This window comes from Pagrus pagrus (assembly GCF_965226575.1).
Source record: "Pagrus pagrus genome assembly, chromosome: 4".
NCBI classification, from domain to species: Eukaryota; Metazoa; Chordata; class Actinopteri; order Spariformes; family Sparidae; genus Pagrus; species Pagrus pagrus.
In genome coordinates, this window is record NC_140188.1 from 29,097,228 (window position 1) to 29,112,413 (window position 15,186).

The following is a 15,186-nucleotide window of genomic DNA, read 5'->3' on the forward strand; positions in this document are numbered from 1 at the left end:
TTACAAGTTGAACCATTGGTCCCATGTTCCTTTTTATCACTCCACCAAAACCACCTCCTCTCTGTCATTCTTTTAAGTTACCAGTGCTAACGTCAGCTCATACATTTTTCTTCTGATAAATTACTTGACAGAAAAAATTAATTGAGTATTGAGGAGAGACTTTGATAATCCAGGATGTCCAACAAGTATGGAATCATTTCTATTTGTGATGTTAATACACACATACAGTCACAATGATTGAATAGTCTAAAGATGACAAGGTTTTTGATTTCTGAATTGAGGTGTTTTCAGTTTATATCCCACATATGACGTCCCACATTAATACTTTTTATACTCACAACCTTGACTGGATTTCGCTATGATAAGTCTGTTTCAGACTTCTAACTCAATATTTGAAAAGACACTTGAAAACAAGACTAGACTTCATACCTGCTTGCTTGGAGTCATTGGGCTTGATGCAGCGGACGTACGACGGCTCCTTCGACATGAGGATCTCCATTAGTTTCGCCAGACTGGCTTTGAATTGGGTGGCTGCCTGGAGGGGCAGACACAAAGACACAGAGAACAGACGGGTGCTGGTTAGGAAGGGATGAAGAGATGAAGGTCGGAGGATGGGAGAGGAAGCTGGTCGATGAGCGAAGGTAGAAACCAAAGAGGAGAAAATGGAAGCCCGCGGACAGAGATGATGACCTAAGAAGAGCTACGCAAGCAGAGGGTTGGATGATGTGACTGGCAGTCCAGTAGACACTGAACACTGGGCGCAGTGTGGATGACTGGGACTTTTAACTTGCCAGCCTGTGACAGTTCCCTGTTCAAGTGTGTATGTGTAAAGGGCATGCAAGTGTCAGGGCATTTCTCAGTGAGTGGGAGGCTGCAGAGAATCCCCATCTGGCAGCCCACTCCACACTGCAGAGGGGAAACACATCACTGATTGTTTTACCATGGGAGAGTATGTTGGGATGTGTGAGAGTATGATTTATAGGAGTGTGGAAGATGGCAGAGAAAAACTCCAGGAGACCAAGAGGGAGCACAAATAAACAACAAGGTATCTCACCGTGTCTGGGCGTTTCTTGTCACTCAGCTCCTCCCTGTCGAAACACTGGGTCAGGATCTTATTCTCTGACATACACATAACCTGCAAACAAGGAAGGGCATTGCAAATTAGCTTAGGCTATAAATGCTGTAGTGTGTGGCAGATTATGCTACATACTTGTCACTATTAAATAAACAAATAAAATACACAAAGGACATTTTAACTTCTGAATCAGGTAAACACTGTATAGATTTCAGACAATGTATCACAGTCCTAGTGAAATACAGCTTTATACTCACCTCTTTTAAGTTCCTGAAGAGCAGGTCGTTGTTCTTGTCCAGAAATCCTGAGAGAGAAAAGATGGAATTTGAGTTTTGATGCACGTGATGACAAATCACTTCCACTAAGGCCCCACAGTATCACTTGGCACTGGCAATATCCAGTAAAGTTTGAAGCTATAGTCATATAGTCATTTTCCAGTGTAAATGGCTGCATTTATATTCTAACCCACAAGACATGTCCACCATGAGACAGAACTACAGTAAATCACAAACAATTTCCTTACACCTGTATTTGAAACAGGTATTTATCATATTTAGGTAAGAAGCCTCCCTGTCTTGCGCAAGTAAGATTTTGAAAGTTAAAAAGGTCAAAGTCCGCACCAACAGAAGCTCCTCTCTCCCACTGAAACACTGCTCCTGAAACACCTCGTCAGTAGTCCATCTTTTAATTCTGTGACTTTGTGACATCGCACTACATCAAGTGGGGCTTGATTTGTGCTGGCCATTATTGAATTTACAGAAACTACCTTCTCTACGAGACAAAAGGTATAAAATCAGCTTGTTTTAATTTAAAGATGTGTTAGATGAAACAAATGGTATTGGTATTTGCATTTTTACATGCAAATACCAATACCAGTTTTACATTCTAAGTGCCAAATATCTGAGGACTTGAGGTCACACACACACACACCGTTGACATTGTAGTTGACCTCTCCAGCATAGTGCAGCAGTCTGAATTCGTCACGGCCCATTACCTTCCGGGTCTTTGCATCAGCCAGCTTGTGACTGCAGAAACACACACACACACACACAGGCAGAAACACACATACACATACGTCATATATGTACTGAGACATCCACAGACTGGACACATATTATATAGTGTGGTGTCACAAGCCAGTCAACAGGCCAACTTTTAAGTCCTGTGAGACTAAACTGCTTTGGATACATTTGTGGTATTGCAGTATTTATACACCACAAGAGTGTGAATCAAACTAACGTGACAAAGTGTGCGTGTCCTCCAACAGTGTCCTCCAGTTTCTCTAGGAAGGTGAGATCGCTGGCATCTCCAGGTCTCAGACATTCCTCGTCCTGTGATAGCAGGAACAAAAAGAGCAACAATCACTCATTCTTAGTCTTATACAAGACTGTCCCAATATCATTTACATGAACCTGCGCCAAGATAAAATAGATCATTCATACGTGTATTACTCAAAGACTGAGCATTAAAAGGAATAGTCCAACCTTTTGGGAAATACGCTCATTTACTTCCTTGCTAAGAACTGAATGAGAAGGCTGATACCACTCTCATATGTGAATGGTAAATATGGAGCTAACTAACCTTACACACCAACCAGCACCAGTTAAGTTAGTTAATGATTATGTTGTTTAATCTGAACAAAAATCAAAGCATAAAAACAACCAGTTGTGATTTTACAGTTGTTGTTTTTTTTACCTCCTTACATCATGTTGTTGCTGTCTTTTAATGGGGGCCCTTATCAAACTCGGTCAAATAATTTGATTACGTTGCATGTACTGGCCGCTTTTTCTGAACTTGGACATTATTCTTCTTATTGTGCACCTGCAACCTGGAATTACATGCATAACAATCTAAAGCTTACCTCATCATAAGGCTCGACTATTTTATTACGTTAGGCTTCTATCAGCATTTTTATCTAAGCCTTTTGTTGGTGTTTCTTTCTGTTGAGGATCTTTTGTCTTTTAGTCTTATTATTATTTTATACGTGGTTATATTGAAAATGAGGTTTCTTCCTAAATTCTTTTCAGAGTTTAAATAAAAGTTTAATGAATTCACTATTTTTGGCCAAGAGGGCAGGGAAACTGCTACTATGAGTCTATAAATTGTTTGTTGTTGTAAAGAGAGCCCTGGGTAATATACAGTACCTTTAAATGTTGATTTTTTCCTTTTATGCACCTTATCTTGCCACAAGCTCTTTATTTGTTTCATGTTTTGGCAGAAATCCACTTCCAGAAGATTTAATAAGTGAGCTTCGTATTTCAGTTTCAAATCCTCTATAGCAGAGACAAAGTGCAGTGTGTCTGCTCACCAGGATGGAGATGATGCCTTTGAACTTCTCCTCCACCAGATCACAGATGATCTTGTTGTTGAAGTACTGCACCGGCTCCCACTGTAAAGACGCAAGCAACTTTTCAGGTTAGAGAAAAGAAAAGGAAAGAGAGAAAATAAACCTTACAGTGCAGCCATAATGACCATAATGAAGATGTGTTTTGTGTTTTCTCATTATCCGAACTAAAACAAACTTCTGGGACATACATCTTAGCAAGTTTATCAGGCAGATACAATCACAACTGTTCTGAGCCATTTAATGACCGTGAAGTCAATCATTTGCAGTATCTCAGGAATCCTGGCACACAGACACGCTGCTCGCCCACTTGCATGTGAACACGCACATGAACACAGAGTTCCACAGGGTCAGTGCAGCACTGTTAGGTTACGTTAGCACTAACAGCCACAGAATTACCACAGAGATGACAGAGAGAGAGTGAAGCCCACAGTCCTGATGTTGGACGATAATGGGCTCTTTGAGAGGTGAGTCCAAGTCCCTCCCACAACCTGCTCTCTGACCAGTGCATTTATATTAGACTGAACACAAGGGGCCTTTGTTCCAAAGAAGCAAAACAAAACAATAAAAAGTCAATAAATATACATAAGGCAAAGACAGAAGGGAGCAACTACACAGAAAATTCAAGAGAGAGTTTGTCTTTCAATGGAGACCTCGTTTAACATGTAAATCCTTAAGATTTATCATTTAAGCTTTAAAATGTGAATAAATAAAGGACACCACAACTCTCACAATAACAGGGTTAAAAGGATTAGTTTCTAATGGTGCAGCATCATCTAAAAATATGTGCACTTAGTGTAAATCACTTTGATGGAAAGCCTCTGCTAAACAGCAGAGCGATAAATTAAATTACAAATCTCACATTGAAAACTTCAGCCACGCAATTAAGAGCTCTTTGCCAAGCCTAAACCCTGGCTGGGGGAGGAGAGAGGGAGTGATAATGAATGGTGCATACAAAATGGCAAAACAGACACTCACAGGGCTGGAGGAAGGGAGTTAAATAAAAATAAGAGACGCAGTGATGGTGGATCAAAAAGAAAATAACAGTGAGTTGTTTATCCACATTAGTCCATTTACAGAACTCAACTGTAAATGCAACTTAGGCTGCATTAATATATGTAATGAACAAAGGAGGTGGGTGTGGAAGAGAGGTGGGACACTAAGGGAGAGAAGAAAGTGATGTCTGACCGTGATGCCTTCAGCCTCGTACTCCTCCTGCTCTGACTTGAGGGTGAGCTCGATGAAGAGCTGCTGCAGCTTCTCGTTACAATAGTTGATACAGAACTGCTCGAAGCTGCAACACACAACAACAAAGACAAAGGCTGAATGAAAAGAAACACAAACATGTCAGTGGTACTCTTACTGATTCAGTTTCGTTTTGGTAATGGGTGACTGAGTGGCTTGTGACTGATCTTTATTTAAAGGCTAATATTACCCACATACAGTGGTCTTACCTTAATAAGTACTGGAGCCATTTGAGGGATCATTGCAAAAGAATGTATGGACAGGCAGATCTATCAATATTGGAATGTTTTACTCCCTATTATCATCATAAAAGTCAGGTATCAGTCAGGCAGTATTTTTGACAATAAAGGGTACATAGGCTAAGGTTAAAGACTGACCTTAAAATAAGGTCTGACAAAATTCTGGGCACAAGTTCCTCTTACTGGGAAACTCTGGAGCTTTCAGCAGCATCTCAGCATATGGACTTTACTGTGGCTGCTCAGTAACCAACAGAGCAAACTCCTGTGGCTAATGATGAAGGCAATGAGATGCAGCTGAAAGCTCCAAGAGGTGGACCTTGTGCAAGATTTAAAAAAAAAGAAAAAGAAAAATAGGTGGGTTCTCTGTGTTTTCTGTTATGTTAAGGTTTAGATGGATATATAGATGTTGAAAAAACAAACTATAGCTGAGTTAGTGTTCATGTGTAAAGAGCTTAAGTTCAAATATATCATTAATATTGTACCTGTTGTTCTGGAAGACCTCAAAACCATAGATGTCCAGCAGGCCAATGACGGAGTAATTCTTAAAGGAGTCGTCCTGTTGGAGAAACAGAAATAAACTCATCTCCATGGCTATTTGAATGAAAACTCTAGTACACATAAAGCCTTGCAATAATGATACGACCCAAAATCATTCAGAATTAAACTGTGAAAATCCTGCCTGGCCAATCATCGGATCGAAGTTTAGCAATTTCTTTGTTTATTACGGCATCAGTGCTTTTTAAATATCTAATTGCAAACAAAATTATTAAAAAATGTGCAACTGTGGACCTGATGCAATCTGTCAAGTAAAAGTACAATATTTGCGTCCAAAATGTAGAACAGCAGAAATATAAAGTAGCAGAAAATGAAAATTCCCAAGTAAAGTACAAGTTCCTCACAAATGTACTTAAGTACAGTACTTGGGTAAATGTACTTTGTAATATTCAATCTCTGATCCCTGGTATGCAATAAATGACACGGCAATGAGACCCTGAGCAAGAGTAAGATTATACTGATATTATATTATGAAGTATTAAAGTTTTGTTTAACTTTTGTCCACAAGGTGGAGCTGTGCTGCAATAGATGAATAGAATAGATGAATGCTCGGCTCTACAGTGTTGGATAATGTTTGGCTTTAGTGCGACTTATTTAAGGTCAAAAAAGTTTGAGTGAAAATGTATCAGATTTGTGGAAAGTGGACACTTATTTGTGTGGGTGAGAGTACCTTATATGCCAGCGAAGCATTGATTTTGTTCACCAGCCAGGTGAAGGTGCGTCCGTACACTGCCTTGGACAAAGCATCTCGAGCTGATGATGCTTGCTCTAGGTTCAGAGGGCTCATCAACTGATGAAGAAACACACACACACACACACACACACACACACACGCACACACACACACACAGGCCAAATAGAGACAGGCAAAGACAGACGTTAACAGAGTTAGACAGAGTTCAGCAGTTACAATATAATTACACTGGACCAGACGAGACATTACACAGACAGGAAAGCTTTGTATACAAATGCTTATCACACACTGACACTACAATGGGAGTGTGTCTCCAAACCTACCTCCTCTCCCTTGGCAATTATCTTCTTGTGTGTGAGTGCCTCAGTCAGCACTGTGCCATTCACCCCTAACAACTGGAAAAGCATAACAACATTAGCACATGTCACAGCCTGACCGGTGACAAATACGTGATGTCATGCCTATCAGCAGCAGTGACATCCTGTGTACATCCTGTGTCTCTGTTCATTATGTCTGAGGGACTTTTTACGAAAATTGAGGCAGGAAAGATGGGGAATGTTTCTGACAAAAGTGTTGTCTCCAAACAACCACATTTCTTCAGCAGTGTGCAGACTATTGAAATCTTTACCAGGATTTGAAGGATATATGGATATGTAAATTCTATAGAAATTGTGTGGATGATTCTTACTCATAGCCCTCATAATTTTTTTACAACACGATTTGACTGGACAGGGCTAGCTCAATGTAGTAATGAAAAATGTTTGAAAAAGTTAAAGAAACGGAATCATAGTTTAAATAGATATCTAAAGGGGCACCCCAGTAGCTCAGTTGGTAGGGCAGGCATCCCATGTATAGAGGCCTTGTCCTCGCTGCAGCACCCCAGGGTTCGAGTCTGACCTGTGGCCCTTTGCTGCATGTCATCCCCCTCTCTCTCTAATCCCATTTCCTGTCACCTGCTCTCCTATCAATAAAACCATGAAAAAGGCCCCCCCAAAAAAGACATTTAAAAAAAGTAACAGATAACTAGATGAAAATTGTATCTAAAGCTAATGGGTCAACAATTGAAATAGCTAGAAGTACTAGATAAATGGTTAAAATATATGTAAAAGTATTGGATAAATGACTGAAATGTCCCTAACCTAGACTAAACCAGCCTAATTATTGTCTGTAAAAATGTTGTAACAAAATCCACTTGATAAAGTCAGTACTGTTAAATAACGCCAGTTCATTATAACACATTTAAATAATGATGGGTTGAGCCGATGAAGGTGTACTTGAGTTCTTTTGACAAGGCTATGGAAGACAAATACGTCTGGGTACCACCCGACTTAGTTATATGCATAACACCTATGATTCTGTTTTATGCTTATCCAATGTTACCTTGTTTAATAACACAAACGGCAACTGTCAGAAAAACTACAATATGTCAACACGATTTCTACCTTGCAGTTGAAAGTGTCATAAAACAGAGATGTTACACTCTCTCCTAAAAGTAGTCTCTTCCCTCGCTGAGAGTAGGAAGCTTCATAAATAACTTTCAGTGCTTCTCCTGAGAAAAATCCTGAGATGAAAAACATTTTCCCACTGGCCTGTTAGGAATCGTTATGAACCTGCTTGGTGCAGCATCTTACCCTGGCCAGGTACTTTATCTGTGTGTCAGAAGTGATGCAGGCGTTGCCTTCTTCGCCGCCGTACTGCACATTTCCCAGGTGGAGCACACTGGCGATTATGTTCAACAACTCCTACACAGACAAAACACAGAGAGTGCAGGGAAGCAAAAATGAGGACAAGAAAAGAGAATATGAAGGATAGATAGTTACGAAGATGTGGAGAGTGGGGACAGAGGAGGACATTCAGGAGAAAGGAGAGAACAAAGGTGAAGAGATGAGAGGCTGCGGCACGATAAGATTATACAGATCTGAAGTTACTGCCGAGGCTATCTTAATAACAGACTACGCAGATAACGGCAGCTTTGAATTAAATTAGGTTAAGAATTTAACAGGGCAGACATGTAGCAATGTGCTCACCACATACCAAACTAGAGCAGCACACACTCACACCTGCTCTTCACTTGATCAGCAGTGTGAGATCTTAAAAGCTCTGGCAGTAAGCCCAGACTCATGAACATGGAGGAAGACTCCCACGCTGAGCACAAATAAGTTCTCACCATATAATAACAGCCACAGACACAGATACACACACACACAGCACTATCCAACATCCACAGTACAAGTCTGAAACAGAAACAGCCTCCGGCCCCTCAGGCACATGGGGTACCATTACTGTCCATTGTGTGGTAAAAACTGTTATATCCTGTATAGCCATTAATATACATAGTGGGGGTACTAATGTTTATCAAAGGAAAAGTCTGCCCCAAAATGAAAATTCAGTCATTACCACAAGCTGAATGACATCTAGTTCCAATTCACTGGAGAGAAGGCAAACATCTCTACGGCCAATATTTCCAAAACTTGGCAACTCACACCAACACAGCCTAGATGGACAAAAAGCACTACGGGGAGAGGAAAAATATGCATTGTGGATTTTGGAGTGAGCTGTTCCTTTAAAGCTTGTCTGAGGTGATATCTTTGTTTCAAGAATTGTTTAGCTGTCAAGGAAGGGGAAATGCACTGCATCCATGCAGCATGTATAAGCATCATACAGCCTTGAGACGTGTAAGGGAAAGGCATCATAGCTTCCACCTGCTCCGTCTATTTCAGAGAAAAGGAGACTGTTGCTAAGATTTCCAAGAGTTTACACATCCCACACTTCTTTAGGTGACAAAACAAAGCGCCCGGCATGATTTTCACAGCCTGGACTTGTTCCTTACCTCCACCTCGTCCTCGTTGAAACCAATCACGGTCAAAGCTTTCCTCACCACCTTCCAATCACTGCGATCGTTGATAGAGCTCACTTTGGGACAGTTACCCTATGGAAAAGGTGCATGCATACACACACGCACGCACACACACACGCACACAGAGACACACACAATATTTATCATCTACTTAAACTTTTTTCCCAGTGAAGTGTTGAATAGGTCAAGCAAAATCCTTGAATTAGCTGGTGTGCAAATAGGTGTTTACATGTAAAGTAAACACCTATTTGTGTGTGATGTAAACACCTACTTGCACAAACACACATATGCTGTGTTTTTTCTCAGGAGCTGTTGGTGTGAGTGTCTGTGTGTGTGTTTATTGAGGGGAAGGCTCAGCTAGCGCCTTAAGGCAGATCTCCCCCCTGAGGAAAGCTCCTCTCGCTGTGCTGAGAGTCCCTAACTGAGAGCCTATTAACCAGAACTCCCACTGGGATACACGCACGCACGCACATACGCACACACACAGTGAGTGAGTGAGTGGGTGAGTGAGTGAAAGATTTACTGCAGTTTCCCTGCTGTTTTACAGATTCATATTCATCTATAGGTTTCTCTTCAGGGTATAGCTGGAGAATGGCTTCATTAACACTTGACTATGGATTTGCATAGTTGTAGCTTTACCCATTAACAGAAAGATAGATTTATACATAAATCTAAAATAAATCAGGATCTAAACACAACATCTACACGATACTGATACCAGTCCCTCCATGTACAATAATGATAATGCAGTTCTATAAAATATATAATAAACTTTAAGCTGTCTGGATAGGAATTGAGATTAGATTTAAAGATCATCACTACCTACTTTATTATAAGACAAATTACTAGTTAGTCACAGCTGTTGGACAGCAGACAACTGCACAGGCTCTTCACTATTACCTAGACAATGCTGTCAAAAGTAATGTTACAGAGAAAGTATAGGTAAAAGTAGAAATCTATCTGACGTGTCTACTTCCTCTACTTCCCCAAATCCATGTTTAGGTTTATGTTATGGCCATCAGTTTTAATTAATTGATCTTTTTTTCAGAGAAATCACGTTCTGGCTTTCATTTTTGCATGGAGGAGCGTGGCTCCTTTCCAAGAGCTTTGGCTGCCATTGCCATGGAGATGAGGCTAGTAGGAAGTGCAAATCATAGCAGTAGCAAATTTAAAACGTTGTTTTTTATGTCCACAGGCTTGTACCTTTAAATCTGTATCAACGAACCAGATATTTTCTTGCAGATTTCTTTATATTTTGCACTATATTGCCTATGAGGAAAAATTAATGGGACTTTCGTTCAGGAACCAATGGCTTCCAAAATAGCTCCTCCCATTTTGCATCTCTATTGAAGTGCTAGATTCGTACTTTGACCAGGTACTGGTACTGCTGAGGGTTCCTCTCCAGGCCCAGGCGCCTCAGCAGATCCTCCTCCCCTCCCTCGATCAGCTGGTAAAAAATGTGAAAGTTCCTCTCCCCGTGGTTCTGGTGGACAACGCGGGACTTCTCCAGCAGGTAGTTGATGATGTGGCCTCCCACGGGGGCACCCTGCCGACGGGATAAAGGCCAAGGAGGGAGGGAGGAGTCAGGGGAAGAGAAGGAAAGGGTAAGGCTGGGGTACTGAGGTGTGATGTAGGGTTGATTTAACATGCAAGTTTGTTTTGTAGTTCATATATAGAACAGATTTTGAGTAACCATAAAAAAGGGATACAGGAGGTAGAAGTGATGTGATTAATTATTATTAGTACTTTTGTTTCTTGCAACAATCTGCTCCACTCTGAAGGAAGACTTTTTGGACAGTGTTAACCCTAACCTAACAAGTAAATGAGACTGTCGTGCTCACCTTGAAATCAAATTGAATGTCCATGTACTTTCCAAAGCGGCTCGAGTTGTCGTTACGCAATGTCTTGGCATTGCCAAAGGCCTGGAGAGAGAATAGAGTGGGTTAAAGAAAGGAAAGAAAGGAAAAAGGAGAGGAGCGATGATTGATGGATCGGGAGGTAGAGAGATAACAGAGTTCAGAGAGGGAAAGTGTGATACAGGCAGGATGGCAAATGTGGAGGAGGTAGCAGTGAAACAAAGAGAAAACCACAGGTATTAGAGTCCCTGCAGTTTTTGTCTAGGACAGTAGCACAGATTACAGGGCACAAGTGTACACTCACACACTTAAACACATCTGGAAAGCATCTGGCAGGGACATGCCAGACATCAAAACAAATGTCTCTGTAAACTCTAGCACCTCTCTTGAGTTTTCATCCTCCAGAACACTGAAACACTCACTACTCTACAGTCCAATCAATGTGGGTTTTTAAAGTACTTAGCATAAAATAACAGAAAACGGAGTACAGTGACCAAAAGCGATCAAGAATAATCAAATGAACTACATTATACCCATCATAGTGGAGGTGAACAATCCAAAAGATTTCCCCTCACTGAGTCATTAAACAGGCTATAGAGTACATGCTGATTATACAGCTCCGAACAAAGCAATAGTTCATATGAACATTACAATGACAGATTTCTGCTCTAATAAAAAGATAATAAGACATTAATCATGATGGTTTGACATTTTGTACTTATTTTGACCTCAAAACATTAAACTTGGCAAAACTTATTAAACACTGCTGACAGGCTGACATCTTGCATGTAGAAAAAAGCAAATAGCGGCCAAATGTATCAACAAACTAATATACACTATCTATCAAACCAAATTCAACACAGCATCAATCTTCCTCTTGGAATGAGCACCCATTTGTTGCAGCTGAACACACTTAACTTCTAGATTAATGAAGTGCTATGAAATCTCACCTCCAGCACAGGGTTCGACTGCAGCAGGCGGTCTTTGACGGTCTGCACCTGATCGCTGGCTGGACAGGTGACGGCGTAGTACTGCAGGATCTTCTTGGATGCCTCCGTCTTCCCAGCACCACTCTCTCCAGAGATGAGGATGCACTGGTCCTTTCTCTCTGTCCTCAGGGAACGGTATGAGTTGTCTGCCACTGCATAGCTGGAGGAGTGGAGTGAGAGACGTGATCAGACAGATTTAAGTTTAGTTTAGACTAAAGACTGCTACCAACTGAACACACCTCCTCTTAACCTCTACTACGGTGGCCGCTAAAAACCCAAAAGGCCCTCTCTCGAGCCAGTATTTGCTTTGTCTATTCTGAGTTATTGTAGAAACATGGCAGTCCAACATGAGGAACTCAATACTGGCGTGTTGTCCATTGAAAGCTGTAATGCAAAATTACTGGGATGGGTACAGAAACAGTCAAACTGTTTTCAGTTTAAACAGATGAGCAATTAAACAGAAGAAAAGGTCCAAATATTTACAAAACTTGCAATAACTGTTTTTTTGGCCACTTCACAGAAGTGGAGTAAAGCTGTAAACACAAAATTGACATATTACGACCTTAAAATGCTGACATGGTAAAAAAGCTGCATATTTACGGATAACAAAGAGCTACAGCATGTTACCATTCTTTTTGGTTCTGTTATGGCCACTCTACTAATATAATTACAAAATTCACTCTCCCTTTAGCTCTGTTTTCATTCTCCACCAATTCCTGAAAAAAGTATTTGGTTCTATAGTGTAACTATTACCAGTTGGTCACTAACTGTCTACTGTTTGGCACTGTGTAGGTAACATACAGCTGGTTTTAGACGTTTTTCGCTGAAACAGCACTGTTGAGAGCAGAAACCAAAACAGTAAAGTTGCTGTGGAACCAAAAAGAATTGAGGAGATCTGCAGAGGTGGGTGATAATTATTTGGGTTTCTCACTCTTTTAATACAAAAATATTTTAGGCTATTTCTAGGTATTTTTCCATCTGCAGTTTAAATCCAAAATTACAGCAATGGGTACAAAAAAATCAATAACAGTCAAATAGTTCTCACAAACAGAAGAAAAAGTATCCATGAATGTTAGAAACTGAACTAAACTGAACTGAATGAATAGGTAAAATAGACATATGCATTTAAATAATTTAGGAAAAAAGTGTGATAATAAAACATGATCATTTATCAGTCATGTTGAGGATGTTCTGTCTAAAAATAAGCATTTAGAAACCTTCGGAAAATATGTGTTTGAATGCAACACATGATAGCATCTTATGGTGTGTGAACACAGAACAAACAGTATGAATCATGAAGACTTGAGTGGAACACAGCTTGTTTTAGTTACAGGATCATTTGTCAGCTATCAGCACTGCTATGTTGTTTCAGTCTCTTTGGACACATTTCTGACACCAGACTAATTGCTGCAGAAAACCACCGGCTTGGCCTTAGCCACATCATACTTTATGTTTGTGTACAGTATGTGTGTGATATTGGGGAGGGCTGGGGGCGGGGTCAGGTTCAGGTCAGAGGAATTCCCTCTCAGGGGAGGAAACCTCTTGCCTGGTACCATCCCTTGCTTACTTTTCTTTCCACCTCTCCCCTCCCGTTTTCGCTCTCTAACCCTCCACCGCTACTTACCAAAGCACATCTTTCTTTCCACAGAGGGAGAGAAAACATTTGACCCTCTGCTCAAGTGAAGAGAGAGAAAAAAATACCAGCGGTCAGAGCAGAGAGAAAGAGCTAGTGAGAGATTCTGAAATGTTACGATTACGCCACTTCAAGTCTCCATAATGCACTTGATTGTCTTGAAGCTGACCTATGGGGTCTGGGAGGATTTAACAAGGAATCCAGTGAATATTTCTGTGGCAACCTTTCAAACAAACACTCGGCCTCATGCCATGACGTCTTCCAAACTGTTGGGCTGATAAAGGACAGTAAGAGCATGAGAGCGTTACGTAGCTAGTTGACTTTGTAAGAGTGGCAAATATTCCAATGCACTCGAAACACACACACAGTGACAACATGAGAAACTAGGTGCCACAAAGGTTAGGTCCTCCTCAGGTGGAAAGTTTCACAAAGCATCAACGGACTCTTTCTGTTAGGGTGTTGGAGCGAAAACAAGGCTAAACATGTTGTCCACCATGAATGATGCAGTCGAAAAAAAATATGCTTTTCTTTTAAGCGAGTTTGAGTTTTGCTCATTTTAGCAAAGAATTGAATGAATTATCTCTTCCACCTTTCATTAAAGTATACTGTATAATGCTGCACTCATGGCCAGACATAACAATGAATTCATTCCATATGAGATTGCCTGAATGGAGGCAATGACAGATTGTTTCTTATGATTGTATGTTCTGACAGATTATTAACTCAAACCAGCTTCTCTCTGATTGCTGTCTTCCATAACTTTTAAGCAAGTAATTTGACTGTAAGTAAGCGTTAAACATATTTTTTAATTTAATGTATAGCTGAGCTGCATACTGTAAGGTGTGCATATGTTGTGTACTTACATGTGTGGTGAGACTTCGTAGAAGTTGACTCCACGGTAACGCTCCATGTGGTTCTTGGTGTAGATCTCCAGGTCTTTGTATGGGTTAACTGACACCAGCACTGAACCAATGTATGTCTGGTAGAAAAGAAACATACAGTTACATTACATTTCAAAGACTCAAATGTAGTAGTATACCATTTATGAGGAGTGAGGTCACGAAGATATCATTAGTGTGAGAGACCATGACACACTCCTGTACTGTATGTCCTGCTGACACTCCTGTGCTTTGTTGACACATTTTGCAGATATTTAGGTAAGACCACCCCAAGGATCAAGATTAAAATGGTTTGAAGAGAGGCTTAAAGGAACAGTTAGAAATGAATATTTAGTCATTATCTACTCACCCCCATGCCGATGGAAAGTCAGGTGAAGTTTCATAGTCCACAAAACATTTCTGGATCTTCAACAAAACAGAGAAACATGTTTCTCCTAAACAACTGAAGTAGATGTGGACATGTAAAGTAAAAAAACAAACATGAATGGCTCCATACAGCTCATCCATTTTTTTGTTTGTATTTACATTTCATAACAAGTCCCCATCTACTTCAGTTGTTTAGGAGAATGCTGCAATGCTTTGTTGCGAAGCTCCAGAAATGTTTTGTGAACTACGAAAATTCCCCCGACTTACCATCGCCATTGGGGTGACCAGGTAATAACTAAATTTTCATTTTGGGGTGAGCTATTCCTTTAAAAGTTCATTCTGGGGTGTTTTCAAATGCTAATGAAAAACACCGAAGTAATTTTCAGACCTCAGTTCCATTTTGCCTAGCTATATTCTGCAAAGGCTGCAGGTGT

General features: G+C 40.5%; 1 protein-coding gene across 3 annotated transcripts in view; it reads right to left on the minus strand.

The window, feature by feature from the left end:
• LOC311256339 (unconventional myosin-Ic-like) overlaps positions 1 to 15,186 on the minus strand; it is a 66,036-nt gene that overhangs the window by 9,464 nt on the left and 41,386 nt on the right. For all 3 annotated transcript variants that reach the window (XM_084351289.1, XM_084351291.1, XM_084351290.1), the window contains exons 3-18: positions 14,351 to 14,466; positions 11,816 to 12,014; positions 10,851 to 10,931; positions 10,376 to 10,555; positions 8,983 to 9,081; positions 7,784 to 7,894; positions 6,476 to 6,547; positions 6,129 to 6,248; positions 5,386 to 5,459; positions 4,608 to 4,713; positions 3,384 to 3,464; positions 2,315 to 2,406; positions 2,006 to 2,100; positions 1,333 to 1,379; positions 1,055 to 1,135; positions 430 to 535 (exon numbers count right to left, since the gene is read on the minus strand). In XM_084351289.1, the coding sequence (XP_084207415.1) occupies positions 430 to 535; positions 1,055 to 1,135; positions 1,333 to 1,379; positions 2,006 to 2,100; positions 2,315 to 2,406; positions 3,384 to 3,464; positions 4,608 to 4,713; positions 5,386 to 5,459; positions 6,129 to 6,248; positions 6,476 to 6,547; positions 7,784 to 7,894; positions 8,983 to 9,081; positions 10,376 to 10,555; positions 10,851 to 10,931; positions 11,816 to 12,014; positions 14,351 to 14,466 (1,660 nt within the window). The remainder of the gene's footprint in view (positions 1 to 429; positions 536 to 1,054; positions 1,136 to 1,332; positions 1,380 to 2,005; positions 2,101 to 2,314; positions 2,407 to 3,383; positions 3,465 to 4,607; positions 4,714 to 5,385; positions 5,460 to 6,128; positions 6,249 to 6,475; positions 6,548 to 7,783; positions 7,895 to 8,982; positions 9,082 to 10,375; positions 10,556 to 10,850; positions 10,932 to 11,815; positions 12,015 to 14,350; positions 14,467 to 15,186) is intronic.